This window comes from Danio aesculapii, chromosome 7 (assembly GCF_903798145.1).
Source record: "Danio aesculapii chromosome 7, fDanAes4.1, whole genome shotgun sequence".
Taxonomy (NCBI): Eukaryota; Metazoa; Chordata; class Actinopteri; order Cypriniformes; family Danionidae; genus Danio; species Danio aesculapii.
Genome location: NC_079441.1, coordinates 4,083,051 through 4,098,397, shown reverse-complemented (window position 1 = coordinate 4,098,397; position 15,347 = coordinate 4,083,051). Strand labels below are relative to the sequence as shown.

The 15,347-nt window shown below is 40.4% G+C and overlaps 1 protein-coding gene across 1 annotated transcript; it reads left to right on the top strand.

The window, feature by feature from the left end:
* Positions 1-1,351: 1,351 nt before the first annotated feature.
* On the top strand, positions 1,352-9,603 carry LOC130231555 (GTPase IMAP family member 7-like). The gene is made up of 2 exons (XM_056460903.1): positions 1,352-1,537; positions 6,473-9,603. Exons 1-2 carry the CDS (start codon positions 1,531-1,533, stop codon positions 7,723-7,725), a joined length of 1,260 nt encoding a protein of 419 aa, XP_056316878.1. The 5' UTR covers positions 1,352-1,530; the 3' UTR covers positions 7,726-9,603.
* Positions 9,604-15,347: the final 5,744 nt, after the last annotated feature.

The following is a 15,347-nucleotide window of genomic DNA, read 5'->3' as shown; positions in this document are numbered from 1 at the left end:
TAAAGCTCTTTCTGATTCTGATTCTTCTAATAGTGAAGTTGTATTAATTGTGTTGTTTATAATCAGACTTGATCAAAACAGTCTGCAGAAACACTTTGATTGACATTCTCCCTTTGCACATGTCATCAGAGGGGGAAAGCCCCGCCCACTAATGACCATCTCTCCCTCATTAGCATACACTGTTAGTCTTGCTTTTGAAGCTGGGGCTATGCTGGCACTAAGGCACATGTAGCTCCGCCCTCTTTTAAAAAGAGCTCAATCTCATTTGAATTTAAAGCGACAGTCACCAAAACACCACAGTTAGGATCAAAACCTAAAAGGGTCAGTTTCAGAGAGATACAAAACATTGACTCTGGTTTATTTTAAGCTGAAACTTACACACTCTGGGGACATCATAGACTTGCTTTATGTCTTGTAAAAAGGGGCTTAATAGTTAATAATTTTAGTTGTCTTTAAAAACATTTTTTTTTTGCTGCTGTTTTGCCATTTAATCGCATATTTACTGATGTTCATTCTTAAAAAGCTGTACAGTACAAACAGAGGAATGTCATTAGGGTGTGTTGTTCATAAAGAGCAGCGTTCACTCCACCCTGCAGCCAGAGTAACCAATGACGAACACATGTGGTGGAAGAAACATCTAGAACCAATGCATTTAATACATATAGAATAATAAATGTGCTATTAGGGTGGCTCAATGGTTAGCACGGCAAGAAGGTTGCTGGTTCGAGTCCTCCTGGGTGCTCCGGTTTCCCCCACAGACCAAACACATGCACTATAGAGGAATTGGATGAACTAAATCGAAATAAATTTAAGTGTATGGTTGTGTGCGTGAATGAGTGTGTATGGGCGTTTTCTAGTACTGGAAGGGCATCCACTGCGTAAAACATATGCCGGAATAGTTGGCGGTTCATTCCACTGTGGTGACCCCTGATAAATAATGACTTTGCTATTAATTACAGCATTTTTAATGTCATGGAACTAATGTCCATTAAACATGAGATAGCAAGACTTTTATTTGGGTTGTTTTTTTGCATTAAGCAAGTCTTTTACCCCATTATTAAAATGGTGGAAGTATGTTCATTGAGCTCACAGCAAATATGATTCTGGTGTTGGAAATCTGACTCTCCAAGCAACAGGTTTAATTTAATCTTCAGCCTTCCGATTACTTTTAGTGCTTATAAGAGAGTGGACTTTGTTTACCATCTGTTTATCTCTCAGGATGGGTTTCGGGGCTCTGATTGTGCTGTAACGTCCTGAAATAGGAGGATGAATGAAGACTGGCCATTCTGGTTATTCCTGTCACTCGTCAGCAGCGTCAAATGACTCATTTAAGGGCGTTTTAGCAGCAAAACACTTCAAGTTGTTCACTGACAGACATGAAATGGTGTTTCTGTACGCTGTAGCTTTTCGTTAATCGATCAGATAGAGCAGCAGAAGCCGTGGCTGGAGGAGATTTTAGATTAAAGCTCAAATATTTAATTGAGGATCATTTCATACATCACAGTGCCTGACTGAAGACGAGACAAGAAGATGGGAGGTAAGAAATACAGCTAAAATCCTAAAACGGGAGATTATGAAGTGACTATAAACTGACTTTAACACCTGTAAAGTGTTGTCATATATACTTGATTTTATTTCAATTCAATTCCCCTTTATTTGTATAGCGCTTATACAATGTAGATTGTGTCAAAGCAGCTTCACATAAAAGGTCACAGTAAATAGGAACAGTGGAGTTCAGTTTGTAGTGTTTAAGTTCAGTTCAGTTTAGCTCAGTTCAGTGTGGTTTAAAATCACTACCGAGAGTCCAAACACTGAAGAGCAAATCCAACGATGGGCATCTCTACAGATCCCGAACCATGCAAGCTAGTAGCGACAGTGGAGAGGGAAAAAAAACTTCACTAATGATGAAAGTGAAGAAAAAAAACCTTGAGAGAAACCAGACTCAGTTGGGCACGACCATTTTAATTTCTCCGCTGGCCAAACGTCTTGTGCAGAGCTGCAGTCTCAGTGGCGGAGGCTGGAAGCTGGCCTCAGCGAAGACTCGTCTGTCTCTGGAGCGTCACAGGAAACAGTCTCATGTTCTCCACTCTTCCATGACCATCGCAGTAGCTGCTCAGGATACGGCCCGGTCCAGGATATGGAAACCTTGGGATCATCTCGTCGTTGGTCTTGGATCGAATCAGTGAATCTGCATAGTCTGAGGGCCTCAGGAAGAGTATCCCCAGGTGGAAATGGAGAATAAAGAGAATAATTAGCGTAGCTGCTGTTCATAGTGTATATAAACAAGATGCAGAACCTGTGTGGAAGCCCGCTAAGTGGTGCACTGAGTGTATGCTTATTTACAGACTTACAAAGCTACAAAGTTTGTTTTATTCACCCACATGAAAACAGATACTACAGTAATTTATAGTAATAGTGTTTTTAACCGTATAATAAAGCATGTTGGACTGTATATATACACTGAAAAAAATATTCAAAGATGATTCCTTGGATTTACTCAATTTTTTTTACGTTAAGTGGTTGTAAACAATTAATTTGGGTTGAATTTCAACAAACAAATTAAATTGAACATTATTAAATTTAATTTGTTTGTTTAAATTCAACACAAACAAACTGTTTGCAACAGTTTTGCATGCAACACTTTTTCCAGTGTAGTATTTACAACAAAATATTGTTTTTTACCACAGTAAACTAGTGCTTTGTAGTTCAATATACTCTATGGTAGTGGGTAAGTTGTTAACATTACTATAGTTGTTGGGTTACCATAGCAGCTATAGAATTACTTCAGCAGATTCTTTACTGTAGTAAACTTAGCATACTATAGTAATACTATAGCACTTTACTGTAGTATGGTCAAAAACTCTATCTCATAGTAAATACACAAGTATTTACTATAAATAACTAGTATTTTTTCAGTGGTTAAATATGAAAAAACTTTTGATTCTTAATTTTTTTTTGCACACATTGAAAAATCATTGTGGGATGTTGTTGAGCATTAAATCTCTTTAAAATGGGTATTTTTATATTGTACAAAAAGAATAAATGTAGGAGCCATATTTAATAGTTTATTGTTTTAGGTAATTTATATATTTTATATATATTTGTGTGTTATACTTGCATGTTATATACTTTTATATATATACTGTTTTTATATACTTCTTATGTTCTTGCTATTTGCATGTCATATACTTTGAGTTACTTTTTACTGCGCATGTGTAGTAAGCTTCATATAGTTCCACACGTGAGTTTTTAGTGCGACGTGCAGAAGTTGGAGAGCACAAGCTTTTGACCGTAGAAGTGAAATATTGGAGTCATCGTTCATCAGGCTGGAACAAACAAGTTGTATGTGAGTGGATTTTGACAACATTGGCACGTGTGGATATCTGATGTGAAAATAAAACGAAGATACATTGAAATAGATGGACTCTCGTGTCTTGATCGAATGTAAGAGCACTAATATGCGTCAGGTCTTGTGAATTAAGCATGATGGTCACATGTACCCTACAATAAATGTCAGATTTTGTTTAAGTTTTACGCCTTTTAATGCAACTCGGGTTGAGCATAAGTCTGTAGACCACACTGTGTACACTAAAACTGTAACTCCATTTAGTAACAATATTATATTTCCTAAATATCTGTCTCATAATTATTTATATATAATTTTAATTATATATGCTTTTTAATCATATAATTTTAACTATTCTTTAAATTTTGACTTCTATCATGCTGATAATGAGATATAGGTTTGAAAAATACATGTAGTAATTTTGACCTTCAGCATAATTTCAGCATTTATATCATAATTATGGCATGAATTTTCTTAAAACAGTAAATTATACAGTCATTTTGAGCTCATGCACACCGGGACATTTCCCTCTCATGCTTGTGACCATGTTTTCCTAGACATTTTTTAACATTCATGTCCAAATTATTTTCAGTAGCGTTGAGCCGAGTGATTGTGCAAAATCACTCGCTGACATTAGATGGGGCTAAAAACAGAAATACCCCCAGCACACAAGGTGGCGGTGCACACTGTTATGCTTGTCACTCACTTATTGCAGAGAAGAAGTCACCATCATGCTTAAAGCTGCGGTCACACTGGGCTTTTCCTCCCATAGACTTCCATTCATACGCACGCGAATGCGTCAGACCGGAAACGCAAGGTCATGCGTTAAATTTCGCAGGTTGCTGTGGTGCAAAGTTCAAGCTTGGTGAACTCTGACCTGCGAAATTGCGTCACTTGACTGCGTGAGACCAATCGAGGATCAAAACATGACCTCTCTGGACAGAAACTTAATACATGGAGCAATCGCTCGCTTTTTTAATGTCTAATCATCTTGTTTAATCCCGCCCCTTTTCGCAGCGCCGCACGACAGAATTTCGCACACACAAAGCCCAGTGTGACTGCAGCTTTATCCTTGTGTATTTATTGTGGAAACTTTAGCATTTCTGTTTAACCTTCTATTAAAAGCCGTTAAAGAAAAGTAAGAAAAGAATCATCACCATCGAATACTATTGATCTGTAAGTCCTTTTTGATTAGCTTGACTGTTTTTAGCTTGAGTGCCACAAGGTCATTATTTCATTGAACTTCATCAGTTTAAGGCTGTTAAATGTTGGGGGGGGGGAGCCAGAAGGCGAACCAGAGTAAAACAGGACATGGACTGAACCAGGATGCTGTAGGTTTGGCATAAGCCAGGTGCTGGAGATTATTGGATACCAAGGATGCAGCCTGTTGAGGGAGGAAGGAGCCATAAAGAAGGAGTGGCTGAAAATTCCAGAAGGGGCGGGGGACAACAAAGATGCAGGACATGTAGAACCACAAAGCAAGGGTGATGCAAAGGCGAAGGCGAACCAGAGCAAGACAGGACATGGACAGAACCAGGATGCTGTAGGTTTGGGATAAGCCAGGTGCTGGAGCTGGAGATTATTGGATACCAAGGATGCAGCCTGTTGAGGGAGGAAGGAGCCATAAAAAGGGAGTGGCTGAAAATTCCAGAGGGAGGCGGGGGACAACAAAGATGCAGGACATATAGAACCACAAAGCCAGGGTGATGCAAAGGCGAAGGCGAACCAGAGCAAGACAGGACATGGACAGAACCAGGATGCTTTAGGTTTGGGATAAGCCAGGTGCTGGAGCTAGTGGTTATTGGATACCAAGGATGCAGCCTGTTGAGAGAGAAAGGAGCCATAAAGAAGGAGTGGCTGAAAATTCCAGAGGGGGGCGGGGGACAAACATTTTTTGTGGGACATTTTGATCTACAAACAAAAATGGGGGAACAAAACAAGGATACACAAATGCGCTGTTAACGGATTCAGTCTTGTCTTCTGTCACAGTTGGTGATGCTATACCAATGTGTAGATGACAAAAACTATAGCATTCAAAACATTTAGTAACAAGGTGTTAAACGTCAGTAATAATCATGTGCTATAAATGTCCCGGTGTGTACAAGCCTTAAAATTTCATTTTAAAATGATGTTTTATTCTTATCATTAATCTTTTTTTATTTTTATTTTTAATAATTATGAATAAGTGTCTCATAAAATAAACTTTTTGAAATGGAGGGGTTCGTAGATGTATTAACTTTGGGTGTGAAACACAATAGGCAGTCGGTCAGAACTGAGTGAGATGGTTTCTTAATTGAAGAGAGGCACTCAGGATATTTAGATATGATTTAGGTTTACTGAAGGACTTGGTATACAAATGGAACATATGTGTGGTTTCTGAGACAAATAACAATAAACAATAATCAATACAGATGTTTCACAATAAACATTAATAACTGAACAGCACACAACTCAAGTATAATAAGTAATAATGGCCCAGTAGATAATATGAGCGCAATCCTCTGAGTGTCCACAAGAGGGCGCCACGGGCACATGAATGCTGCGGTATGGCAGGGTCTTTGTCTGGGCATGTGCAACGTGAACGATCACCGCATGTTGCCAATTATCGTCACGTAACGCGCACATACATGATAAACCACAAATATACAGTAGTAGCATGCTGCAATGTGTACATATGAACATATAACTACAACTTGTACTTAAACACTTGATAATTCCCGAGTTTAAGCAGGTAATACAAGCAGTATTGTGCTAACAAGCTGCTACAGGTAGTATGAGAACAACAGCTGATCTTCTGTTGATAATAACTTTATAAACAGTGATCACTTACTTTTAATACACGCACACTGTAACACAGTATACCACCAGTGCCTGTTATGTCCTTTTTTGCAGAGTGAGTTAGATCGCAGGTGTGTTATCCAGCGTTATCTCTCGTGTGCACTGTCACTCTCAACTAGTTCTTTGCTCAGCCCACCTCGATGATGCTGCGTTGCATTGTGCGCACTGATCGGTTGGTGTCATCCGGGACTTAGACATCAGCGGTCCTTTAGCACAGTTTTTATACACATAACTTTTTATTTCAATGCCATAAGTTCCATTATTAACAATAGCATTTTTCCCAAACAGCATCTGAGTCTCATCAAGAGAAAAGGATTGTTCTTCTTGGGAAAACTGGAGATGGCAAGAGCAGCGCGGGGAACACGATTCTCAAACAAGAGGTGTTCAAGAGCAAAGCTTCACCTGAATCTGTGACAGCCGAGTGTGTCAGCGGAGATCGAAAGGTTGATGGAAAGAAGATCACAGTCATCGACACCCCTGGACTCTTCGACACCGCCGTCGATGAGGAAACCATTAAATCCGAGATCATTAGATCAGTGATCGAGAGCTCTCCAGGTCCAGACATGTTCACCATCGTCCTGAAGGTCGGCAGATACACAGGACATGAGATGGAGATTGTGGATAAAATTGTCGAATACTGTGGAGAAGATACATTTAATCACTCTGTGGTTTTGTTCACTCACGGAGAACAGCTAGAAGGTCAAACCATCGAGGAGTTTGTGAAGATGAGTCCAAAACTTCAGGAGCTCGTTAATAAATGTGGAGGTCGCTGTCACGTCATTGACAGCAAGTACTGGAAGAAACGGCAAATGGGATACAGAAGCAACAGAGTCCAGGTGAGGAAACTCCTGGAGACCATCGAGGAGAAGCTGAAGGACAACAAGAACAGCTGCTACACCAATGAACTGCTTCAGATGGTGGAGGAGGAAATTCAAGAGGAGGTCAAGAGCATGAACGAGGTTAGTTTGTCTCCAGAGGAAAAACGGGAGATCGCGAAAAAGATTGTACATAAGAAACTTCTAATTCGACTTGCTGGAGTCGCTACAGGGACTCTGACTGGAGCTTTTCTGGGCATCGGAGTTGCTGTGGCATCTGTCGTTACTTTACTGAAAGCCGTAACAATAGCAGGAGCTGCGGCAGCCGGAGCTTCAGGACTAGCGGCTGGAGCCTCAGGATTAGCAGCCGGAGCTTCGGGACTTGTGTCTGGAGCTTCAGGACTTGCAGCTGGAGCTTCGGGACTGGCAGCGGGGACGGTGGCAGTGGAGGCAGGGCTGGTCACTGGTGCCAGCGCAGGCATTGGTGCAGGTCTTGGAGCGGCCGCTGGTTCAGGAATCACTGCAGGGATTGTTGTCGGAGCTGCAGCTCTTGCCGGAGCGATCGGTGGAGGAGTTGCTGGATGCAAAGCAGCGGATGAATCTGATTCAGTGTGTGACGCTATTATAAATGCAGCAAAACTCAATTATGAGAATGCCAGGGGTGTGGTGAAAAAAGCACAAAAACATCAGCACAAACTTTTGAAAATTGAAAAGAATGATAATTAAGGAACAGACCAATTTTAATTAATCTATCCCCAAGGTTTTGCAGACAAGCTTAAGGCCAGGTATACTTAAAACAAAAACGAAGAACAAACTGAAAGGATGTAAAAGCTGGCCAAAACTAAGGTTGTATTGGCAGTATGAAACAGCTCACCAAAGCGACCTTTTGGGGAGTTAGTTTTGGCTTGTAAACACATTTGCACTACCATTGATGCTACAATTACCCAATCATGGGTGTTTTCTGGAACTCAAACTTGTTGCTTTGTATCTCATATACACGGAGGTCAGACAGGAGAACAACATCCCACACAACAAGTTAACAACATGAATACAACGGAGAGTTGAGTAAGAGCTGATACAGATGTACTTGCAACAGTGTGATCACTTGTGGAGAGATTTTAAAGACTCTTAAGTTCTTTAGGGTAGTCCTAGAATTAATTGCATGTTTGATATCTCTCAAAGGTGGCATAGAATGAATATCTGAATATACCTAGGCATAGCTGAGTGATCATGTTCAGTACATGGAAAGGCATACCGTGAGCTTCAAACAACATAGTTTTCCTGTGAGGGTAAATCCCATGAAAATTAAATCCCAGTAAAAGAAAGGCCAGTCAGAACAAAACACAGACTGTTATGATTCATAGGGGATCATTGGGATTCTCAGGGGATGATTGAACTAATGAACTCTAGGGCACCTTTAATGGATGGCATGGTGGCACAGTGGGTAGCACTGTCACCTCACAGCAAGAAGGTTGCTGCTTCAAGCTCCGGCTGGGCCAGTTGGCATTTCTGTGTGGAGTTTGCATGTTCTCCCCGTGTTGGCGTGGGTTTCCTCCGGGTGCTCCGGTTTCCCCCACAGTCCAAACACATGCAATATAGCTGAATTGGGGAAGCTTAATTGTCCGTAGTGTATGTGTGCATGTCCTGGTCCTCCAGGTTGGGGGTTGAGCGTTGGGCTAACGAATAGGGTTGGGCAATGTCGACCAATTTGGCATCATACAATGTTTAAATTGAAACATCGCGATGGAAGACGGTGAATTAATTATTTATGAATAATTCATTAATTAATAACGAATTAATTATTTGTAGCCTACCGTGTCAACTAATAAATAAAGTTAAACACACATTACCACCTGTCAATCACTTTTTCCACGGGACTCTGGCACGAATAGGCAGAGTGATCGGTGTCATTATAATGGCATCCACAAACTTGGTTGGTAAAAAAGCTGCACAACCAACAGGAACCAACCAACAGTATCTGAGGTTTAGCTAAAATTACCTAGCAAAAGCGTGAAGTCGAAAGATTGAAGCAGTGTAATGATGCTGTGACACGTTACCTGATAGATTCAAAAGACTGAAGAGTCGTTAGATAGAGTCAAGATTAATTAAATATCACCTATAATAACTATAGTGAGACGCCATCCAGCGGTACATCCTTGATAAACAGTCCGACGTGCACTGCTCTATGGGCTGACTGCTGGAGCTCAGACGCTGCAGCGCATGACAGAGAGTGTGTGTGTGGTCATGTGATGTTCGTTCTCAGCGGTATAGTGTGAAAGGAGAGCTTTTCAGAAACGCTAGATGAAACACCAGTGTCTACATGGACCGCGTTTGTTCTGAAATGCTATTTGTAAGCGGGGCCTCAGTCTGTATTTTTTTGCGAGTAGGTTGCTGCTGCGACGGGGGCGGGGCGGAGGATCACGATGCCGGCTCAGCATCATGATGGGTATTAGCCATCGTCTATCGACCCAACCCTACTAACGACCCACCTCGTAAAAATGAGATGTTACGAAACACCAATATGGTGAGGCTAAATATCAACTTTAATATAAACGATCCTGGCACCTTCAACCCTGCTGAAAAATCCAGCTTAAACCAGCCTAGGCTGGGTGGCTGGTTTTAGAGGGGTTTTGGCCATTTCCAGCCTGGTCTTAGCTGGTCAGGCTGGAAAATGACCAGCTTAAACCACTTTGACCAGCCTGGTTTAAGCTGGACATAGCTGGTTTTGGCTGGGCTCCCAGCCTGGCTCGGCTGGTCAAGCTGGTTTTAGCTGGTCATTTTCCAGCCTGACCAGCTAAGACCAGGCTGGAAATGGCTGGAAACCAGCCTGGAAATGACCAAAACCCCTCTAAAACCAAGCTGGTCAACCAGCTAAAACCAGCCAAACAGCCTAGGCTGGTTTAAGCTGGTATTTCAGTAGGGAAATGAAAACAACTTGCAATGAGATCTTGAAATACATCAATGCCATTGATTAGTCTCAAGATGCACACCAGTAATGAATTTAAGTCACGTTTATAAAAACTGCCTCAATGTCCTGATTTATCAAAGGAATCCTGCTTGAATCTAAGCCCTGATTGTGAAACCGATAGGTCTCCAAGTGTTATGCTTCATTTTGTGTTGTCTGCATGGGGATGTTCGGCACATTATAATATTTATAAACTGTTGGGTTGAAATTTAATTGGATGCATTGGAGTTTTTAAAGTACAGGTTTATTCTTAATGTAGGTGCAGTGAAAACATTAACAATTATATAAAGCTGACGGAGCAGATCAGTTTTTAATCTGTGATTAATTTTAATTTTCTTTGTTGACACTTTTTTTTTAAATTATACAAGGTTTTCTTTTAATTCTCGCTTGTATTTTGATCATTGAGTCACAATAAATAATTTATTAGAAATTATGTTTGTTGCAGTTGTCATTCATTTGAAGAGTAATTATCAAGTTTATGTCCTTTAAGCATAATATGACCCAGCAGATGGCGCTCCTGCCAAGTTTTAAAGTTAAAATGAAAGGCTATTAGTGGTTAATTTACTCACTCTCAGGTAATCCACAAATCATATAAGATATTTATTCTGAACATTAAAAATAGATTTCTGCTGAACACGTAGATAGTTGTGGTTGTCATGATGCTTTCAATTGAAATTAATTCATTTCATTATTGGGCAATATTTAATCAATACCAGAGGGATGAGACACAGACAGAAGCCCACAAGATAACACATCTTAAAAAGGGATAGTCATTGTGGTTATTCCTGTCACTCATCTGCAGAGAGTTAATGTCTTTTTTAGGAGTGAAATGCTTAAAGTTCTCTGCTGATACAAACTAAATGGTGTTTTTATATGCTGTAGCATTTTCGTCACAGACAGAACACCATAATGAATAGGATATTATGGGCATCGGAGCAAAAAAAAGAACATTTAATAAAAACATGTGGGATTATTTATGAAAATTAACATTTAGTTTAGCAAACAGTCTTTAATTAACATAAAAGCACAACTGCATAACCTTTACTGTAACCTTATTTAAACAACATTAAAGTAGAAAAGGAAATTTACACAAATATTTCAGAATATTTCACTGTTTATTTGTGTAAATATTCATCTTCATGTGGTATATGGTTTATTCATCTTCATGTGGTATATGGTCACCGGCCACTTTATTAAGTACACCTTACTAGTAACGGATTGGACCTCATTTTGTCTTCAGAATTGCCTTAATCCTTCATGGTGTAGATTCAACAAGGTACTGGAAATATTCCTCAGAGATTTTACTCCATATTGACATGATCGCATCACGCAGCTTCTGCAGATTTGTCGGCTGCACGTCCATGATGTGAATCTCCCGTTCCACCACATCCCAAAGGTGCTCTATTGGATTAAGCTCTGGTGACTGTGGAGGCCATTTGAGTACAGTGAACTCATTGTCATGTTCAAGAAACCAGTCTGAGATGATTCACGCTTTATGACATGGTGTGTTATCCTGCTGGCAGTAGCCATCAGAAGATGGAGACACTGTGCTCATAAAGGGATGGACATGGTCAACAACAATACTCAGGTAGGCTGTGGTGTTGACACGATGCTCAATTAGTACTAATGAGCCCAAAGTGTGCCAAGAAAATATCCCCCATAACATTACACCACCACCACCCTGAACCGCTGATACAAGGCAGGATGGATCCATGCTTTCATGTTGAAGACGCCAAATTCTGACCCTACCATCCGAATGTGGCAGCAGAAATGGAGACTCATCAGACCAGGCAACGTTTCTCCAATCTTCTATTGTCCAGTTTTGGTGAGCCTGTGTGAATTGTAGCCTCAGTTTCCTGTTCTTAGCTGACAGGAGTGGCACCCCAGTGTGGTCTTCTGCTGCTGTAGCCCATCCGCCTCAAGGTTGGACGTGTTGTGTGTTCAGAGATGCTCTTCTGCAGACCTCGGTTGTAACGAGTGCTTATTTGAGTTACTGTTGCCTTTCTATCAGCTGGAACCAGTCTGGCCATTCTCCTCTGACCTCTGGCATCACAAGGCATTTGTGCCCACAGAACTGCCGCTCACTGGATATTTCCTCTGTGTCGGACCATTCTCTGTAAACCCTAGAGATGGTTGTGCGTGAAAATCCCAGTAGATCAGCAGTTTCAGAAATACTCAGACCAGTCTGGCACCAACAACCATGCCACGTTCAAAGTCACTTAAATCACCTTTATTCCCCATTCGGATGCTCAGTTTGAACTGCAGAAGATCGTCTTGACCATGTCTACATGCCTAAATCCATTGAGTTGCTGCCATGTGATTGGCTGATTACAAATTTTGTTAATGTCCCCACCAATATCAAAGCAAATCTATGCCCTTGATATACAGTACATATCTATACCATCACCCGAAGTTTGTATGTTAATTACTGTTAACAGAGTCTGAATTACCGTCTTAAGTGAAACTATTTCAGGATCTAGATTACACATTGTCAAGTGTTTTACAGCTTTGGCTCCCAATCAAATCTTGAATTAGCTCCACTTCTGAGTTTTGTAAATCAGCAAGTTTTAGCAATGTTTTGACCTATTGTGAGTGTTTTCTAATATTATTTTGGTCTTGGTCTTCAGTTGTCCCAGCCATAATCAACAACATAAGAGTCCAAATTATCATTTGCATTTGTTTATATGGCAAAAAATTACTTTTTCACCAAGAAGGTCCATACTGTCTCCAAAGGCAGATACTGATCAGATCAGGGCCTGGTTAATATGTGGACTTTAGGGGTTTTACGATGTGGTCACATGTTGATTGGTTAGTTTGTATGTCTCAGTATTTAGGCTTTGGTCTCACAGTCAAGAAAGATACAAAAAAGGGGGTAAACTTTGCTCTGGCTCTTTTTAATATACGTATTTCTGTTTGATTTACTAACCAAAAGTAAAGTCCCCACATGGTCAAAATTGACTGGTGGTGTTGCTTTATTTGAGGGCACATTGTACGCACCGCACCTGTACAAAGTCCTGCTATTGCTAAATGTTCAGATTGTATGTTGTAAACCATGTTGCAGTTTCTCTTTCGTTGTCATGTGTTTTACAGGAATCAGCATGTATTTGAGACTGTTGCACAAATAAAAACAGGTTTAAAGCAACACACAGATATTACATCAGTAATAACCAAACACACGAAAATATAAACTGAGAAAACAGTCCAGTGTCAAAAATGTAATCTTTGCTGGAATGACATGTGTGTATGACAGTTGTGAAGTCTGCTTTAAAGAGGGTTTCTGTCTAAAGTATGTGATTTGTTGCTAAATTGACCAACCAACACTTTACAGTACATATCTACACTCACCTGCTCGTTAACGCACATTTATAATCAGTAAATCACATTGCAGCAACTCAATGGATTTAGGCATGTAGACATGGTCAAGACGATCTCCTGCAGTTCAAAGCGAGCATCAGAATGGGCAAGAAAGGGGATTTAAGTGACTTTGAACATGGCATGGTTGTTGATGCCAGACTGGTCTGAGTATTTCAGAAACTGCTGATCTACTGAGATTTCCACACACAACCACCTCTAGGATTTTCAGAGAATGGTCCGACAAAGAGGAAATATCCAGTGAGCGGCAGTTCTGTGGGCGCAAATGCCTTGTTGATGCCAGAGGTCAGAGGAGAATGGCCAGACTGGTTCCAGCTGATAGAAAGGCAACAGTAACTCAAATAAGCACTCGTTACAACCGAGGTCTGCAGAAGAGCATCTCTGAACACACAACACGTCCAACCTTGAGGCGGATGGGCTACATGGGCTACAGCAGCAGAAGACCACACTGGGTGCCGCTCCTGTCAGCTAAGAACAGGAAACTGAGGCTACAATTCACACAGGCTCACCAAAACTGGACAATAGAAGATTGGAGAAACGTTGCCTGGTCTGATGAGTCTCCATTTCTGCTGCAACAGTCAGATGGTCGGGTCAGAATTTGGTGTCAACAACATGAAAGCATGGATCCATCCTGCCTTGTATCGACGGTTCAGGCTGGTGGTGGTGGTGGTGTAATGGTGTGGAGGATATCTCCTTGGCACACTTTGGGCTCATTAGTACCAGTTGAGCATTGTGTCAACACCACAGCCTACCTGAGTATTGTTGCTGACCATGTCCATCCCTTTATGAGCACAGTGTCTCCATCTTCTGATGGCTACGTCCGGCAGGATAACGCACCATGTCATAAAGCGTGAATCATCTCAGACTGGTTTCTTGAACATGACAATGAGTTCACTGTACTCAAATGGCCTCTACAGTCACCAGAGCTTAATCCTGTAGAGCACCTTTGGGATGTGGTGGAACATGAGATTCACATCATGGATGTGCAGCTGACAAATCTGCAGCAACTGTGTGATGCGATCATGTCAATATAGACCAAAATCTCTGAGGAATATTTCCAGTAGCTTGTTGAATCTATGCTATGACGGATTAAGGCAATTCTGAAGGCAAAAGGGATCCAACTCGGTACTGTACCTAATAAAGTGGCCGGTGAGAGTATATCATCTCCATTGCTGAAGTCTGAAAGTTAATCACTGATAACGGTTTCAGTTACGATGGTAATTCAGGATCTATAGTACTCAACTTTGGCTCCCAATCAGATCTTGATTTAGCTCTACTTCTGAGTTTTTTTACGTGTTTTCTAATATTATATTATTTTTGGTCTTGATCTTCAGCTGTTCCAGCCATAATTAACAATATCAGTTTGTAATTCTGTTAACAATGCCATAAAATATAGCACATTTTGTTCATTTATAACATAAATTTACTGAGGTACATTAGCTGTTTACTTAAATAATGATGTAAAAATAGGCTAGCATATGCTTAACATTTGTAAATATATAACATAAACAATAAATGAATAAATCTAGCACAGCTTATTTCTTTAAATGAAACAGCCACAGTTTGACCAACTAGGTAGTAAAGACTTTCAACATGTGCTACCTGCAAATGACTGAATGGAAAATACTATTAGTTATGAATAGTGTGATGTAAAAACAAAACACACCTCTGAACAGAGCTTGACCGGCATAGTTTATGAATCATTGTAGCCTCGCTGTCACTGATTGTAAATAGCATTAAGTATTATTACTTGATTTGACAATGTAAAATTGTTGTGTTCTGGTGTTTCCCACTGATTATGCCACAAATAGCGCCATCTGCTGGCTATATAACATATATAAACCAAAGCTAGGAAGTATTTTTAGAAACTGCTTCATAATTAATTACATCCAAATATTTCCTCGGCCAATATCAAAAAGCACAAATAATCCCCTCAAAATGTGGATAAATATGCATTATTATGAATAAATGTAATCTATATTTGGCTATTTCTCATAGAAAACTCATGAGT